The sequence below is a fragment of the Notothenia rossii genome, assembly GCF_949606895.1.
Source record: "Notothenia rossii genome assembly, chromosome: 1".
Taxonomy (NCBI): Eukaryota; Metazoa; Chordata; class Actinopteri; order Perciformes; family Nototheniidae; genus Notothenia; species Notothenia rossii.
The window spans coordinates 54,295,099-54,313,313 of NC_136912.1; the positions used below are offsets into that span (position 1 = coordinate 54,295,099).

At 48.3% G+C, this 18,215-nt stretch overlaps 1 protein-coding gene across 4 annotated transcripts in view; it reads left to right on the plus strand.

Annotated features, from left to right (window-relative positions):
- Nucleotides 1–18,215, plus strand: part of LOC307036681 (uncharacterized protein) — a 46,140-nt gene that overhangs the window by 8,511 nt on the left and 19,414 nt on the right. The window contains exons 2-4 of one of the 4 annotated variants that reach the window (XM_079677210.1): nt 645–685; nt 2,668–2,708; nt 4,709–4,749. The exons of 1 other annotated variant lie outside the window; for it this stretch is intronic. In XM_079677210.1, the coding sequence (XP_079533336.1) occupies nt 645–685; nt 2,668–2,704 (78 nt within the window). In that variant the 3' untranslated portion in view covers nt 2,705–2,708; nt 4,709–4,749. Of the gene's footprint in view, nt 1–644; nt 686–2,667; nt 2,709–4,708; nt 4,750–10,830; nt 10,861–18,215 lie in introns of those variants that run through there. 2 more of the 4 variants (XM_079677211.1, XR_013807414.1) reach the window with 2 other exon arrangements.

The following is an 18,215-nucleotide window of genomic DNA, read 5'->3' on the forward strand; positions in this document are numbered from 1 at the left end:
AAGGTTATATTCATGTTTTATTATTTATTTAATAATCACATGATTTTTACAAAAACAGTATACACAGTATACATATATACAATAATAATAATAATAATAATAATAATAATAATAATAATAATAATAATAATATAACAATATACATAATAAAAACATGAAAAGTGGTGAAAATGAGAAAATGTATCCGAAAATAGTGCCTCATAATGCGGGCATGTGGACAGTAGCCAGAGACTCACAGGCACACACACATGCAGAGATCCAGGGGGCGGAGCACATGGCTTTTTTTACCCAGAAATAAGTCTCTGAGAGGCGGGGAGACTCAGAGGACAGGCTGCGTCACCTCACTTTGTAACCCAGGAAAAGAGCAGGAATTCTGGCTGCGTGAGTGTTAAAAGTGCATTCATCTGTGTTAATCCGACAGCCGCAGAGGTGCTGACGGAAAGCAGGCGGAACAAATTGATTATTTTAACCAGGAATACATGTTTGCAAGGCGGGGAAAGTGTTCCTGCAGCCCCTCCATAACGGTAATAATGATTAGAAATGATTTCCAGGGCAGAAAGCGGTTTTTAAATGTGGAAAAAAATATGTTAAACTGTTTAAAAAGCACAAAGTGATTTGAGTGCAGTTCTCATGTGTCCCCACAGGAGGGCGCGTCGTCCCAGGGAGCACAGTGCATGGTGACAAGGTACGATTTATACCCTAAAATAGCATGCTAAGCGTGGGTGGATTAGTTTCAAAGCATGCACACTCTGCTCATGTCAGACTTACATTAAAATAGACCGGGAAAAAGACCTCTATTTAGCCCCTCACAGAGCCCCAAAGGACGGACTAAGCAGCTCCAGCACGGCTCCCTCACGTGCACACTCTGCTCATGTCAGACTTACATTAAAATAGACCGGGAAAAGCACCTCACAGAGCCCCAAAGGACGGACTAAGCAGCTCCAGCACGGCTCCCTCACATGCACACTCTGCTCATGTCAGACTTACATTAAAATAGACCGGGAAAAACACCTCTATTTAGCCCCTCACAGAGCCCCAAAGGACGGACTAAGCAGCTCCAGCACGGCTCCCTCACATGCACACTCTGCTCATGTCAGACTTCCATTAAAATAGACCGGGAAAAGCACCTCCCTTGGGCACCTCACAGAGCCCCAAAGGACGGCCTAATGACCTCCAGCCTCTCTCCCTCACATGGAGCTCAGGTTATTTCATACCTCCAGGAGAGGGACCGGGAAAAGCACCTCTCTTGGGCACCTCACAGAGCCCCAAAGGACGGCCTAATGACCTCCAGCCTCTCTCCCTCACATGGAGCTCAGGTTATTTCATACCTCCAGGAGAGGGACCGGGAAAACCACCTCTCTGTAGCCCCTCACAGAGCCCCAAAGGACGGACTGAGGACCTCCGGCAACAGTGGTACTTCCATAACCTCGTGCACCGTGAGACCCCGGGCCCCCGGACTTAAGCACTCCCCCACGGACTAAACCCAGATGTTCACACCCTACAGAACTTCATGCCCCTGGTTACCCTAAAGGGGGTGGATTTTGCGGTGCTTTACCGTCCGCACATCGGCATCCATATTCGGCCTTATTCACGGCACCACCAGCCCTTCTGTGGAGGATATTCTCATGCTCCTGGTAACCCTTTAAATAGTCTGATACTGTCAGGGCTCATCACCGCACTTTACAAGCCAGAAATAATGTTTAAATGGTCGGGAAAAGTGTTTTTAAACGTCTGGAAGAGAGTTGTAGCCTGTCATTTTGCAGGATATCATTTAACATGTAACCTCTCCTGGAAATGCACAGAATATGTCCATTTCCAGGAGAGATTCCATGTTAAATTATATCCTGCAAAAGGACAGGCTATAACCCAGGAACAAGTGTTTGAAAGGCGGGGAAAAGTTGTTTAAAATAGTCTGATACCTCCAGGGCGCATCACCGCATTTTACAAGCCAGGGAAGGTGTCTGAATCCTGGGTAAACATATTTTAAATAGTCTGACACCTGGCACTGTATTTGCCCCTGGGAACCTTCAAGGTTATATTCATGTTTTATTATTTATTTAATAATCACATGATTTTTACAAAAACAGTATACACAGTATACATATATACAATAATAATAATAATAATAATAATAATAATAATAATAATAATAATATAACAATATACATAATAAAAACATGAAAAGTGGTGAAAATGAGAAAATGTATCCGAAAATAGTGCCTCATAATGCGGGCATGTGGACAGTAGCCAGAGACTCACAGGCACACACACATGCAGAGATCCAGGGGGCGGAGCACATGGCTTTTTTTACCCAGAAATAAGTCTCTGAGAGGCGGGGAGACTCAGAGGACAGGCTGCGTCACCTCACTTTGTAACCCAGGAAAAGAGCAGGAATTCTGGCTGCGTGAGTGTTAAAAGTGCATTCATCTGTGTTAATCCGACAGCCGCAGAGGTGCTGACGGAAAGCAGGCGGAACAAATTGATTATTTTAACCAGGAATACATGTTTGCAAGGCGGGGAAAGTGTTCCTGCAGCCCCTCCATAACGGTAATAATGATTAGAAATGATTTCCAGGGCAGAAAGCGGTTTTTAAATGTGGAAAAAAATATGTTAAACTGTTTAAAAAGCACAAAGTGATTTGAGTGCAGTTCTCATGTGTCCCCACAGGAGGGCGCGTCGTCCCAGGGAGCACAGTGCATGGTGACAAGGTACGATTTATACCCTAAAATAGCATGCTAAGCGTGGGTGGATTAGTTTCAAAGCATGCACACTCTGCTCATGTCAGACTTACATTAAAATAGACCGGGAAAAAGACCTCTATTTAGCCCCTCACAGAGCCCCAAAGGACGGACTAAGCAGCTCCAGCACGGCTCCCTCACGTGCACACTCTGCTCATGTCAGACTTACATTAAAATAGACCGGGAAAAGCACCTCACAGAGCCCCAAAGGACGGACTAAGCAGCTCCAGCACGGCTCCCTCACATGCACACTCTGCTCATGTCAGACTTACATTAAAATAGACCGGGAAAAACACCTCTATTTAGCCCCTCACAGAGCCCCAAAGGACGGACTAAGCAGCTCCAGCACGGCTCCCTCACATGCACACTCTGCTCATGTCAGACTTCCATTAAAATAGACCGGGAAAAGCACCTCCCTTGGGCACCTCACAGAGCCCCAAAGGACGGCCTAATGACCTCCAGCCTCTCTCCCTCACATGGAGCTCAGGTTATTTCATACCTCCAGGAGAGGGACCGGGAAAAGCACCTCTCTTGGGCACCTCACAGAGCCCCAAAGGACGGCCTAATGACCTCCAGCCTCTCTCCCTCACATGGAGCTCAGGTTATTTCATACCTCCAGGAGAGGGACCGGGAAAACCACCTCTCTGTAGCCCCTCACAGAGCCCCAAAGGACGGACTGAGGACCTCCGGCAACAGTGGTACTTCCATAACCTCGTGCACCGTGAGACCCCGGGCCCCCGGACTTAAGCACTCCCCCACGGACTAAACCCAGATGTTCACACCCTACAGAACTTCATGCCCCTGGTTACCCTAAAGGGGGTGGATTTTGCGGTGCTTTACCGTCCGCACATCGGCATCCATATTCGGCCTTATTCACGGCACCACCAGCCCTTCTGTGGAGGATATTCTCATGCTCCTGGTAACCCTTTAAATAGTCTGATACTGTCAGGGCTCATCACCGCACTTTACAAGCCAGAAATAATGTTTAAATGGTCGGGAAAAGTGTTTTTAAACGTCTGGAAGAGAGTTGTAGCCTGTCATTTTGCAGGATATCATTTAACATGTAACCTCTCCTGGAAATGCACAGAATATGTCCATTTCCAGGAGAGATTCCATGTTAAATTATATCCTGCAAAAGGACAGGCTATAACCCAGGAACAAGTGTTTGAAAGGCGGGGAAAAGTTGTTTAAAATAGTCTGATACCTCCAGGGCGCATCACCGCATTTTACAAGCCAGGGAAGGTGTCTGAATCCTGGGTAAACATATTTTAAATAGTCTGACACCTGGCACTGTATTTGCCCCTGGGAACCTTCAAGGTTATATTCATGTTTTATTATTTATTTAATAATCACATGATTTTTACAAAAACAGTATACACAGTATACATATATACAATAATAATAATAATAATAATAATAATAATAATAATAATAATAATAATAATAATAATAATAATATAACAATATACATAATAAAAACATGAAAAGTGGTGAAAATGAGAAAATGTATCCGAAAATAGTGCCTCATAATGCGGGCATGTGGACAGTAGCCAGAGACTCACAGGCACACACACATGCAGAGATCCAGGGGGCGGAGCACATGGCTTTTTTTACCCAGAAATAAGTCTCTGAGAGGCGGGGAGACTCAGAGGACAGGCTGCGTCACCTCACTTTGTAACCCAGGAAAAGAGCAGGAATTCTGGCTGCGTGAGTGTTAAAAGTGCATTCATCTGTGTTAATCCGACAGCCGCAGAGGTGCTGACGGAAAGCAGGCGGAACAAATTGATTATTTTAACCAGGAATAAATGTTTGCAAGGCGGGGAAAGTGTTCCTGCAGCCCCTCCATAACGGTAATAATGATTAGAAATGATTTCCAGGGCAGAAAGCGGTTTTTAAATGTGGAAAAAAATATGTTAAACTGTTTAAAAAGCACAAAGTGATTTGAGTGCAGTTCTCATGTGTCCCCACAGGAGGGCGCGTCGTCCCAGGGAGCACAGTGCATGGTGACAAGGTACGATTTATACCCTAAAATAGCATGCTAAGCGTGGGTGGATTAGTTTCAAAGCATGCACACTCTGCTCATGTCAGACTTACATTAAAATAGACCGGGAAAAAGACCTCTATTTAGCCCCTCACAGAGCCCCAAAGGACGGACTAAGCAGCTCCAGCACGGCTCCCTCACGTGCACACTCTGCTCATGTCAGACTTACATTAAAATAGACCGGGAAAAGCACCTCACAGAGCCCCAAAGGACGGACTAAGCAGCTCCAGCACGGCTCCCTCACATGCACACTCTGCTCATGTCAGACTTACATTAAAATAGACCGGGAAAAACACCTCTATTTAGCCCCTCACAGAGCCCCAAAGGACGGACTAAGCAGCTCCAGCACGGCTCCCTCACATGCACACTCTGCTCATGTCAGACTTCCATTAAAATAGACCGGGAAAAGCACCTCCCTTGGGCACCTCACAGAGCCCCAAAGGACGGCCTAATGACCTCCAGCCTCTCTCCCTCACATGGAGCTCAGGTTATTTCATACCTCCAGGAGAGGGACCGGGAAAAGCACCTCTCTTGGGCACCTCACAGAGCCCCAAAGGACGGCCTAATGACCTCCAGCCTCTCTCCCTCACATGGAGCTCAGGTTATTTCATACCTCCAGGAGAGGGACCGGGAAAACCACCTCTCTGTAGCCCCTCACAGAGCCCCAAAGGACGGACTGAGGACCTCCGGCAACAGTGGTACTTCCATAACCTCGTGCACCGTGAGACCCCGGGCCCCCGGACTTAAGCACTCCCCCACGGACTAAACCCAGATGTTCACACCCTACAGAACTTCATGCCCCTGGTTACCCTAAAGGGGGTGGATTTTGCGGTGCTTTACCGTCCGCACATCGGCATCCATATTCGGCCTTATTCACGGCACCACCAGCCCTTCTGTGGAGGATATTCTCATGCTCCTGGTAACCCTTTAAATAGTCTGATACTGTCAGGGCTCATCACCGCACTTTACAAGCCAGAAATAATGTTTAAATGGTCGGGAAAAGTGTTTTTAAACGTCTGGAAGAGAGTTGTAGCCTGTCATTTTGCAGGATATCATTTAACATGTAACCTCTCCTGGAAATGCACAGAATATGTCCATTTCCAGGAGAGATTCCATGTTAAATTATATCCTGCAAAAGGACAGGCTATAACCCAGGAACAAGTGTTTGAAAGGCGGGGAAAAGTTGTTTAAAATAGTCTGATACCTCCAGGGCGCATCACCGCATTTTACAAGCCAGGGAAGGTGTCTGAATCCTGGGTAAACATATTTTAAATAGTCTGACACCTGGCACTGTATTTGCCCCTGGGAACCTTCAAGGTTATATTCATGTTTTATTATTTATTTAATAATCACATGATTTTTACAAAAACAGTATACACAGTATACATATATACAATAATAATAATAATAATAATAATAATAATAATAATAATAATAATAATAATAATAATAATATAACAATATACATAATAAAAACATGAAAAGTGGTGAAAATGAGAAAATGTATCCGAAAATAGTGCCTCATAATGCGGGCATGTGGACAGTAGCCAGAGACTCACAGGCACACACACATGCAGAGATCCAGGGGGCGGAGCACATGGCTTTTTTTACCCAGAAATAAGTCTCTGAGAGGCGGGGAGACTCAGAGGACAGGCTGCGTCACCTCACTTTGTAACCCAGGAAAAGAGCAGGAATTCTGGCTGCGTGAGTGTTAAAAGTGCATTCATCTGTGTTAATCCGACAGCCGCAGAGGTGCTGACGGAAAGCAGGCGGAACAAATTGATTATTTTAACCAGGAATAAATGTTTGCAAGGCGGGGAAAGTGTTCCTGCAGCCCCTCCATAACGGTAATAATGATTAGAAATGATTTCCAGGGCAGAAAGCGGTTTTTAAATGTGGAAAAAAATATGTTAAACTGTTTAAAAAGCACAAAGTGATTTGAGTGCAGTTCTCATGTGTCCCCACAGGAGGGCGCGTCGTCCCAGGGAGCACAGTGCATGGTGACAAGGTACGATTTATACCCTAAAATAGCATGCTAAGCGTGGGTGGATTAGTTTCAAAGCATGCACACTCTGCTCATGTCAGACTTACATTAAAATAGACCGGGAAAAAGACCTCTATTTAGCCCCTCACAGAGCCCCAAAGGACGGACTAAGCAGCTCCAGCACGGCTCCCTCACGTGCACACTCTGCTCATGTCAGACTTACATTAAAATAGACCGGGAAAAGCACCTCACAGAGCCCCAAAGGACGGACTAAGCAGCTCCAGCACGGCTCCCTCACATGCACACTCTGCTCATGTCAGACTTACATTAAAATAGACCGGGAAAAACACCTCTATTTAGCCCCTCACAGAGCCCCAAAGGACGGACTAAGCAGCTCCAGCACGGCTCCCTCACATGCACACTCTGCTCATGTCAGACTTCCATTAAAATAGACCGGGAAAAGCACCTCCCTTGGGCACCTCACAGAGCCCCAAAGGACGGCCTAATGACCTCCAGCCTCTCTCCCTCACATGGAGCTCAGGTTATTTCATACCTCCAGGAGAGGGACCGGGAAAAGCACCTCTCTTGGGCACCTCACAGAGCCCCAAAGGACGGCCTAATGACCTCCAGCCTCTCTCCCTCACATGGAGCTCAGGTTATTTCATACCTCCAGGAGAGGGACCGGGAAAACCACCTCTCTGTAGCCCCTCACAGAGCCCCAAAGGACGGACTGAGGACCTCCGGCAACAGTGGTACTTCCATAACCTCGTGCACCGTGAGACCCCGGGCCCCCGGACTTAAGCACTCCCCCACGGACTAAACCCAGATGTTCACACCCTACAGAACTTCATGCCCCTGGTTACCCTAAAGGGGGTGGATTTTGCGGTGCTTTACCGTCCGCACATCGGCATCCATATTCGGCCTTATTCACGGCACCACCAGCCCTTCTGTGGAGGATATTCTCATGCTCCTGGTAACCCTTTAAATAGTCTGATACTGTCAGGGCTCATCACCGCACTTTACAAGCCAGAAATAATGTTTAAATGGTCGGGAAAAGTGTTTTTAAACGTCTGGAAGAGAGTTGTAGCCTGTCATTTTGCAGGATATCATTTAACATGTAACCTCTCCTGGAAATGCACAGAATATGTCCATTTCCAGGAGAGATTCCATGTTAAATTATATCCTGCAAAAGGACAGGCTATAACCCAGGAACAAGTGTTTGAAAGGCGGGGAAAAGTTGTTTAAAATAGTCTGATACCTCCAGGGCGCATCACCGCATTTTACAAGCCAGGGAAGGTGTCTGAATCCTGGGTAAACATATTTTAAATAGTCTGACACCTGGCACTGTATTTGCCCCTGGGAACCTTCAAGGTTATATTCATGTTTTATTATTTATTTAATAATCACATGATTTTTACAAAAACAGTATACACAGTATACATATATACAATAATAATAATAATAATAATAATAATAATAATAATAATAATAATAATAATAATAATAATATAACAATATACATAATAAAAACATGAAAAGTGGTGAAAATGAGAAAATGTATCCGAAAATAGTGCCTCATAATGCGGGCATGTGGACAGTAGCCAGAGACTCACAGGCACACACACATGCAGAGATCCAGGGGGCGGAGCACATGGCTTTTTTTACCCAGAAATAAGTCTCTGAGAGGCGGGGAGACTCAGAGGACAGGCTGCGTCACCTCACTTTGTAACCCAGGAAAAGAGCAGGAATTCTGGCTGCGTGAGTGTTAAAAGTGCATTCATCTGTGTTAATCCGACAGCCGCAGAGGTGCTGACGGAAAGCAGGCGGAACAAATTGATTATTTTAACCAGGAATAAATGTTTGCAAGGCGGGGAAAGTGTTCCTGCAGCCCCTCCATAACGGTAATAATGATTAGAAATGATTTCCAGGGCAGAAAGCGGTTTTTAAATGTGGAAAAAAATATGTTAAACTGTTTAAAAAGCACAAAGTGATTTGAGTGCAGTTCTCATGTGTCCCCACAGGAGGGCGCGTCGTCCCAGGGAGCACAGTGCATGGTGACAAGGTACGATTTATACCCTAAAATAGCATGCTAAGCGTGGGTGGATTAGTTTCAAAGCATGCACACTCTGCTCATGTCAGACTTACATTAAAATAGACCGGGAAAAAGACCTCTATTTAGCCCCTCACAGAGCCCCAAAGGACGGACTAAGCAGCTCCAGCACGGCTCCCTCACGTGCACACTCTGCTCATGTCAGACTTACATTAAAATAGACCGGGAAAAGCACCTCACAGAGCCCCAAAGGACGGACTAAGCAGCTCCAGCACGGCTCCCTCACATGCACACTCTGCTCATGTCAGACTTACATTAAAATAGACCGGGAAAAACACCTCTATTTAGCCCCTCACAGAGCCCCAAAGGACGGACTAAGCAGCTCCAGCACGGCTCCCTCACATGCACACTCTGCTCATGTCAGACTTCCATTAAAATAGACCGGGAAAAGCACCTCCCTTGGGCACCTCACAGAGCCCCAAAGGACGGCCTAATGACCTCCAGCCTCTCTCCCTCACATGGAGCTCAGGTTATTTCATACCTCCAGGAGAGGGACCGGGAAAAGCACCTCTCTTGGGCACCTCACAGAGCCCCAAAGGACGGCCTAATGACCTCCAGCCTCTCTCCCTCACATGGAGCTCAGGTTATTTCATACCTCCAGGAGAGGGACCGGGAAAACCACCTCTCTGTAGCCCCTCACAGAGCCCCAAAGGACGGACTGAGGACCTCCGGCAACAGTGGTACTTCCATAACCTCGTGCACCGTGAGACCCCGGGCCCCCGGACTTAAGCACTCCCCCACGGACTAAACCCAGATGTTCACACCCTACAGAACTTCATGCCCCTGGTTACCCTAAAGGGGGTGGATTTTGCGGTGCTTTACCGTCCGCACATCGGCATCCATATTCGGCCTTATTCACGGCACCACCAGCCCTTCTGTGGAGGATATTCTCATGCTCCTGGTAACCCTTTAAATAGTCTGATACTGTCAGGGCTCATCACCGCACTTTACAAGCCAGAAATAATGTTTAAATGGTCGGGAAAAGTGTTTTTAAACGTCTGGAAGAGAGTTGTAGCCTGTCATTTTGCAGGATATCATTTAACATGTAACCTCTCCTGGAAATGCACAGAATATGTCCATTTCCAGGAGAGATTCCATGTTAAATTATATCCTGCAAAAGGACAGGCTATAACCCAGGAACAAGTGTTTGAAAGGCGGGGAAAAGTTGTTTAAAATAGTCTGATACCTCCAGGGCGCATCACCGCATTTTACAAGCCAGGGAAGGTGTCTGAATCCTGGGTAAACATATTTTAAATAGTCTGACACCTGGCACTGTATTTGCCCCTGGGAACCTTCAAGGTTATATTCATGTTTTATTATTTATTTAATAATCACATGATTTTTACAAAAACAGTATACACAGTATACATATATACAATAATAATAATAATAATAATAATAATAATAATAATAATAATAATAATAATAATAATATAACAATATACATAATAAAAACATGAAAAGTGGTGAAAATGAGAAAATGTATCCGAAAATAGTGCCTCATAATGCGGGCATGTGGACAGTAGCCAGAGACTCACAGGCACACACACATGCAGAGATCCAGGGGGCGGAGCACATGGCTTTTTTTACCCAGAAATAAGTCTCTGAGAGGCGGGGAGACTCAGAGGACAGGCTGCGTCACCTCACTTTGTAACCCAGGAAAAGAGCAGGAATTCTGGCTGCGTGAGTGTTAAAAGTGCATTCATCTGTGTTAATCCGACAGCCGCAGAGGTGCTGACGGAAAGCAGGCGGAACAAATTGATTATTTTAACCAGGAATAAATGTTTGCAAGGCGGGGAAAGTGTTCCTGCAGCCCCTCCATAACGGTAATAATGATTAGAAATGATTTCCAGGGCAGAAAGCGGTTTTTAAATGTGGAAAAAAATATGTTAAACTGTTTAAAAAGCACAAAGTGATTTGAGTGCAGTTCTCATGTGTCCCCACAGGAGGGCGCGTCGTCCCAGGGAGCACAGTGCATGGTGACAAGGTACGATTTATACCCTAAAATAGCATGCTAAGCGTGGGTGGATTAGTTTCAAAGCATGCACACTCTGCTCATGTCAGACTTACATTAAAATAGACCGGGAAAAAGACCTCTATTTAGCCCCTCACAGAGCCCCAAAGGACGGACTAAGCAGCTCCAGCACGGCTCCCTCACGTGCACACTCTGCTCATGTCAGACTTACATTAAAATAGACCGGGAAAAGCACCTCACAGAGCCCCAAAGGACGGACTAAGCAGCTCCAGCACGGCTCCCTCACATGCACACTCTGCTCATGTCAGACTTACATTAAAATAGACCGGGAAAAACACCTCTATTTAGCCCCTCACAGAGCCCCAAAGGACGGACTAAGCAGCTCCAGCACGGCTCCCTCACATGCACACTCTGCTCATGTCAGACTTCCATTAAAATAGACCGGGATAAGCACCTCTTTTGGGCACCTCACAGAGCCCCAAAGGACGGCCTAATGACCTCCAGCCTCTCTCCCTCACATGGAGCTCAGGTTATTTCATACCTCCAGGAGAGGGACCGGGAAAACCACCTCTCTGTAGCCCCTGACAGAGCCCCAAAGGACGGACTGAGGACCTCCGGCAACAGTGGTACTTCCATAACCTCGTGCACCGTGAGACCCCGGGCCCCCGGACTTAAGCACTCCCCCACGGACTAAACCCAGATGTTCACAACCTACAGAACTTCATGCCCCTGGTTAACCTAAAGGGGGTGTATTTTGCGGTGCTTTACCGTCCGCAAATCGGCATCCATATTCGGCCTTATTCACGGCACCACCACCCCTTATTTGGAGGATATTCTCATGCTCCTGGTAACCCTTTAAATAGTCTGATACCTCCAGGGCGCATCACCGCATTTTACAAGCCAGGGAAGGTGTCTTAATCACTGGTATACATTGTTTAAATAGTCTGATACCTGGCACTGTATTTGCCCCTGGGAACCTTCAAGGTTATACTAATGTTTTTTTATTTATTTAATTATCACACCATTTTTACAAAAACAGTATACAAAATAAACATAATAACAACATGATTACAACATGATTAACAGGGGCCTGGGGGCCATATTAGCAGTCTAACTTGTACGGTGCACCGGGGAAAAAAGGTTGAGTCCACGGCCCCTTTACCCTCATCAGGAGTATCAATCGGTCCTGAAGAAGAGGTATCGCTGCTCTCCGCCCCTGAGTCCTCTTCGGAGGTAGTTGACGGTGGTAGACCTCCTTCTGATGATGATGCTGCTGCAGCTGCTGCCGCCCTGAACATGGAGCGGATCTTCAATCCCTCCTTTATTCCAGGCGTATTCGCGTAGAACCGGTCTGCAGTGCTTACGTCGTGACACATAAACCTAGCGAGAATCGACCTGCTTTCTGGATCTTGGTGATGCTTGATATTGTCAGCCAGGGCAGTGTGCAAGATGGTGAAGGTGACGGCTGTTTCTAGCCCAGCATCAGCCCAAGCCCTCTTCAAGTGAGCGTTCAGGTTCTTGGAAGCCTGCTTCCCCGATGTGAAAAGGAAGAATTCACTCTGAGGACCCGACAAGCCCTCTTTTATCCCCATCCACCGCATGACCCAGCTAAACTCCTTTATTGTAAGCACCAGCTGTGCTTCACCAAATGTCTTGGCAGTCTTGTGATCCTGCACGTGGATGATGTAGCCCTCAGCAGTGCCCCTTCTGTCCGCCTCAAAGACCTCCGTGTTGGTCATGTTTGCGTACACACCCGGACGGTGGCCATACAGGAGGCTCCAATGGAGGGTTAGATAGCCATATAGCAGGTACTGGGTGATTGAGGTCGGATTGCTAGCCATCAGGTCAAGGAGATCAGGGATGCGCTTCTCAGCGGCCGCCATGGCGGCGAGAAGCTCCGCCTGGCTCGGCAGACGATCCAGCTTGTCCCTCTTCACCTTAAACTGGTGGAGAGTGACAGACTTTTTCAAATTGTTAATGTTGGCTTTCACCTCTCTGATGATTTGGGTCATATCAGACTGGGTGAGCCTGCACCCCCGGAGCTTTGATGCAGACAAGTACCTCAGGAAATGGTTCACAGTCTTCAGGAACAACAGCGATGTTGTGACTGTCCGGCCCGACTCTGAAATATACTCGCTCCAGCCACGGACCCTCTTTGTGTCTTTTAGAAACAGCCAGTCTGACAGCCGGTCAACACCATGGGCCATGAATACTAGGAAGTTCTTTATCCGGCTGACATTGGACATACAATTCTCTTTCCGTTTTACTGTCGGTGCGAGACCCTCACAATGACCTCTGTATGTCTGAATGTACGTCTCCATGCTTTTAGGCAACGTGATTTCACGCATGGTATTCCCCCGTCCCTTCCCAGAGGACCATTGATTTTGGGGAGAGGGCCAGTCCTTAGCCAGATTAGCTTTCAGCTTATTGGAGACAGACGCACAGGTCTTCTGGCATACAGGGGTCTCACTACAGGAGGCTTCTACGGACCGCATGACAGTCTTCACCGGGGTCTTGCTTCCGGAGGCTTCTGGGGACCGCATCAGAGACTTGAGAGGGGTCTCACTCGCAGAGGCTTCTATGGACCGCATGACAGTCTTCACCGGGGTCTCACTACCGGAGTCTTCTGGGGACCACATGACAGTCTTCACCGGGGTCTTGCTTCCGGAGGCTTCTGGGGACCGCATCACAGACTTGAGAGGGGTCTCACTCGCAGAGGCTTCTATGGACCGCATGACAGTCTTCACCGGGGTCTTGCTTCCGGAGGCTTCTGGGGACCGCATGACAGTCTTCACCGGGGTCTTGCTTCCGGAGGCTTCTGGAGACCGCATGACAGTCTTCACCGGGGTCTTGCTTCCGGAGGCTTCTGGGGACCGCATGACAGTCTTCACCGGGGTCTTGCTTCCGGAGGCTTCTGGGGACCGCATGACAGTCTTCACCGGGGTCTCACTACCGGAGGCTTCTGGGGACCGCATGACAGTCTTCACCGGGGTCTCACAAACGGAGGCTTTGTCGGACCGCATGACAGTCTTCACCGGGGTCTTGCTTCCGGAGGATTCTGGGGACCGCATGACAGTCTTCACCGGGGTCTTGCTTCCGGAGGCTTCTGGGGACCGCATCACAGACTTGAGAGGGGTCTCACTCGCAGAGGCTTCTATGGACCGCATGACAGTCTTCACCGGGGTCTTGAGAGGGGTATTGCTGCCGGAGGCTACTGTGTTCATGCCGGGGGTACTTGAGATTGCTACGCACTTAAATCGTATACATTCTTCGTCTTCCTCAAGCAGAGCAGCAGTGGCATTCTGCTTCCTGGGTTTTAGACCCTGTTTTAGCCTGGAGCGCAGGGTCTTCACCTCATCAATGAGGGCATCCTTCTGAGCCCTCAATGCCACATTTTCCAGCCTCACCTGCATGCAGTCCTCTTCGTCACACTCGGTATGTGGGGAGAAGGGTGGAGGGTGCACCGGGTATTCCTCCTCATTGTCTATATCCAATAATGTAACCATTCCAATGATGGGATTAGTCTCTCGGAGGTCATGGAGCAACTGCATGGCCACACTATGCTTCAGCCTTGCCATGACCTGATGTGCCTCATCTCGGGAGAACTCAGGGTGGTCACGAGTTACATGACGGTGTAGTTTCTTCCCAGCATACGAACACCATGTGATGGGACAGGGTTTGGTCCGAACATTTATTCTACCACTGGCCATTTTAAGAATGATGCCTCTTTCCTCCAGGTTCCGCACTGCATGTTTGTGCTTAAGGTGCTTATTCAAAGCCAGATAGCAGAGTCTGCACACCGGGCATTCGGTCAACATCCTTCCTAAAACGCACACAATGAATTCTATTTAAATGGTTTTCTGTTTCTCCGTTTATATGCGTTAGCTAACTGGTGATTGCAACCATGGGTCCGATGCTTCAATGCAGGGAACACGGACCAAGGGGAGGACTTGGGTTACCACCTGGTTAAAATGGTCCCACCTCCGCACCAACGCGGGGCTGGTGATGGGTCCAATACATTGATTGTTTTTTGTTTCATGCTTCTGCCACGAGCTCACAAGACAGTTTTGGGTACGAAAACGTGGGGATAACAGTACCTCCGGGTGCTCCATCCCGCTCCGGCCTTCGCCGCAGCGGGGGGAGGAGGCATTGAACCCCTCGCACCTGCCCCCGGAGGAGGCAGGGGAGTCAGGTACCCGGAGGCGCACGGTGGACGGCCAGGGCGAGACCGCCACACTTCACTGGAGTCAGGGTTCCGAGTTTTTCGAGCCAGGTCCCGGTGAAACGCAGTACGGAGCACCCGGCAGGAGCCTCCAGCAGACCCCCCCCCCACGCGGTTCCCTCGTCCCTCGGAAGAGGCGGAGAGGTGGGTGTATTTCATCTGCTGGCGGACTGCTGGGGAGAACGTGCTGCTCGGGAGCCAGGCTCAGAGTTAGTGGCAGTGAGAGCCCGTGAACCTGCCTTTTACAGCAGGCACGCGCTGGTATCGGGGTGGGGAGAGAAGGTAGAAGCAGAGGCTGCAGAAACAGCCAGAGCCTTCCCCTCTAACACACCCCTCATTTGGTTCATGAGCACTGGGCAGAGTCCCCTGTCAACTCTCCTTATATTCCTCCGGAGACCAGTTGGGACATGGCAGCATCCCACTTCGCCTGGTACAGTATATCGTTAAATGAGCTCAGTAATGTACTGCACAACATCACATGGGTAAATGAGCTACGTAATGCACTGCAAAATCAAATTTGGTTTATTTCCAAAAAGCCTGGAAAAAACACATATCCGTCATGTCCTGTAAAATATCATTCTTTGTTTATTTCCATCCTTCAGGCAAATACACATATATTTGTCCGCTCCAGGAGCACCCGCAGTTTGGATGAACCGACCGCCAAGCACCGGAAGCTGGACCCGGGGAGGAGGCCCTTCGATGGTGGGTCAAATTTGCTGATACCGCAGCTGGCTGGACACTAGCCGTAGAAGAACACCCGGGCGGGACCAGGCATGTCCCTCTTTGCAGACAAGCATATATGCGCTCCGGCATTCGCCCCATATCTTTGTCCGCCCCAGGAGCAGAGTCAAACCCGCAGTTTGGATGAACCGACCGACAGAGCACCGGCACGAGGCCGGGCCGGCGGAGGCCTTCCGATCGGGTTAACACAGATCGGGTCGCGTTTGCCATTCGATCAATGTCTTTGCAGACAAGCATATATGTGGTTGTTACGCAGGATCAAACAGGTAGTGTGATGAAGTAGGGTCCTGTGCCCGGAGCAAGGCCAATTGCTGAATGCCGCAGCCGACTAAGGCCGCTATGCCACAGTGGAGGATGAGAGAAACAAGTGTTTGTCTTGCATTCCGCGGCGAAGTGGGGAGGTGGAACTTCCACCCCGCTACGGAACCCGTGGTGGGACCCCTGAGTCAGACGGTTCGTCTTGGAAACGCTTCATATCGGTCGGCCTGGGAGGTAAGAGACACGCAGGGTAACGGACACGCAGGGTTACCCCCACGCAGCCCACGCAACACGGGGGAGGCAGGGGAGTCTGGTACCCGGAGGCGCATGGCCGCAACACCGCACTGGAGTCAGGGTTTCGAGTTTTTCGAGCCAGGTCCCGGTGAAACGCAGGACTCCAGCAGGAGCCTCCAGCAGACCCCCCCGACGTTTCCCTCGTCCCACCCGGCCATCAGAGTCGAACCCACAGTTCGGAGGAACCGACCGCCAGAGCACCGGCACGAGGCCGCGATTCATTCGATCAGTGAGAAATCAGAAGAGGAATGGAAAAAAAAGACTAACTTGTCTTTTTGGAGTTCCATAAAGAATGGGTGAAAATGAAAAAATGTATCCGAGAATAGTGCCCCATAAGGCGGGTAGAGTCCCCTGACAACTCCCCTCGCATTCCTCCAGACTCACAAAGTAATATTTTACTTTTTGGAGAACCATAAAAAACGGCTAAAAGTGTTGAAATGTATCCGAGAATAGTGCCACATAAGGCGGGTAGAGTCCCCTGAAAACTCCCCTCACATTCCTCCACACTCACAAAGTAACACTTTACTTTTTGGAGAACCCTACAAAACGGCTAAAAGTGTTGAAATGTATCCGAGAATAGTGCCCCATAAGGCGGATAGAGTCCCCTGACAACTCCCCTCGCATTCCTCCACACTCACAAAGTAACACTTTACTTTTTGGAGAACCGTACAAAACGGCTAAAAATGTTGAAATGTATCCGAGAATAGTGCCCCATAAGGCGGGTAGAGTCCCCTGACAACTCCCCTCGCATTCCTCCACACTCACAAAGTAACACTTTACTTTTTGGAGAACCGTACAAAACGGCTAAAAGTGTTGAAATGTATCCGAGAATAGTGCCACATAAGGCGGGTAGAGTCCCCTGACAACTCCCCTCGCATTCCTCACACTCACAAAGTAACACTTTACTTTTTGGAGAACCGTACAAAACGGCTAAAAGTGTTGAAATGTATCCGAGAATAGTGCCCCATAAGGCGGGTAGAGTCCCCTGACAACTCCCCTCGCATTCCTCCACACTCACAAAGTAACACTTTACTTTTTGGAGAACCGTACAAAACGGCTAAAAGTGTTGAAATGTATCCGAGAATAGTGCCCCATAAGGCGGGTAGAGTCCCCTGACAACTCCCCTCGCATTCCTCCACACTCACAAAGTAACACTTTACTTTTTGGAGAACCGTACAAAACGGCTAAAAGTGTTGAAATGTATCCGAGAATAGTGCCCCATAAGGCGGGTAGAGTCCCCTGACAACTCCCCTCGCATTCCTCCACACTCACAAAGTAACACTTTACTTTTTGGAGAACCGTACAAAACAGCTAAAAGTGTTGAAATGTATCCGAAAATAGTGCCTCATGAGGCGGATAGAGTCCCCTGTCAACTCCCCTTGCATTCCTCCGGAGCCCAGTTCAAAAACTTAAAGTTTGGTAAGAACCATGCTGGGGGGTCTCCGGGCAACAAAATGTATCCGAGCCAGAGTGCACATACAGCGGATGAATTCCTCCATGAAGTTACACAGCCATTTTTTTTCTGAGTCCTCTCAAAAACCGGGTTTCCGATTTCGTGCAGACAGTAGCTTGGAAAACATGAACGTTTTTTTAGGACGGAGAAGGGGAAGTCTGGATTCCCCTCTCCATTGTAAATTGCAACGGGGGGAGTGTTTGGCGCTTCGGGACAAAGCCCCGAAGGGTTGAGCATCGGAGCCCCTTCTTCTGAGCCCCTTCTCCGTTGTAATTTCAAAAGTTCATTTTTTGATTATTTTAACATATAATTGACCGTTTTCGTTCATTTTTTTTCTTTCCACGGATGGGGGCCTATGGCAGGCCGCCTATGAGCTCCCAAATTCGGCCCGGATCCTCC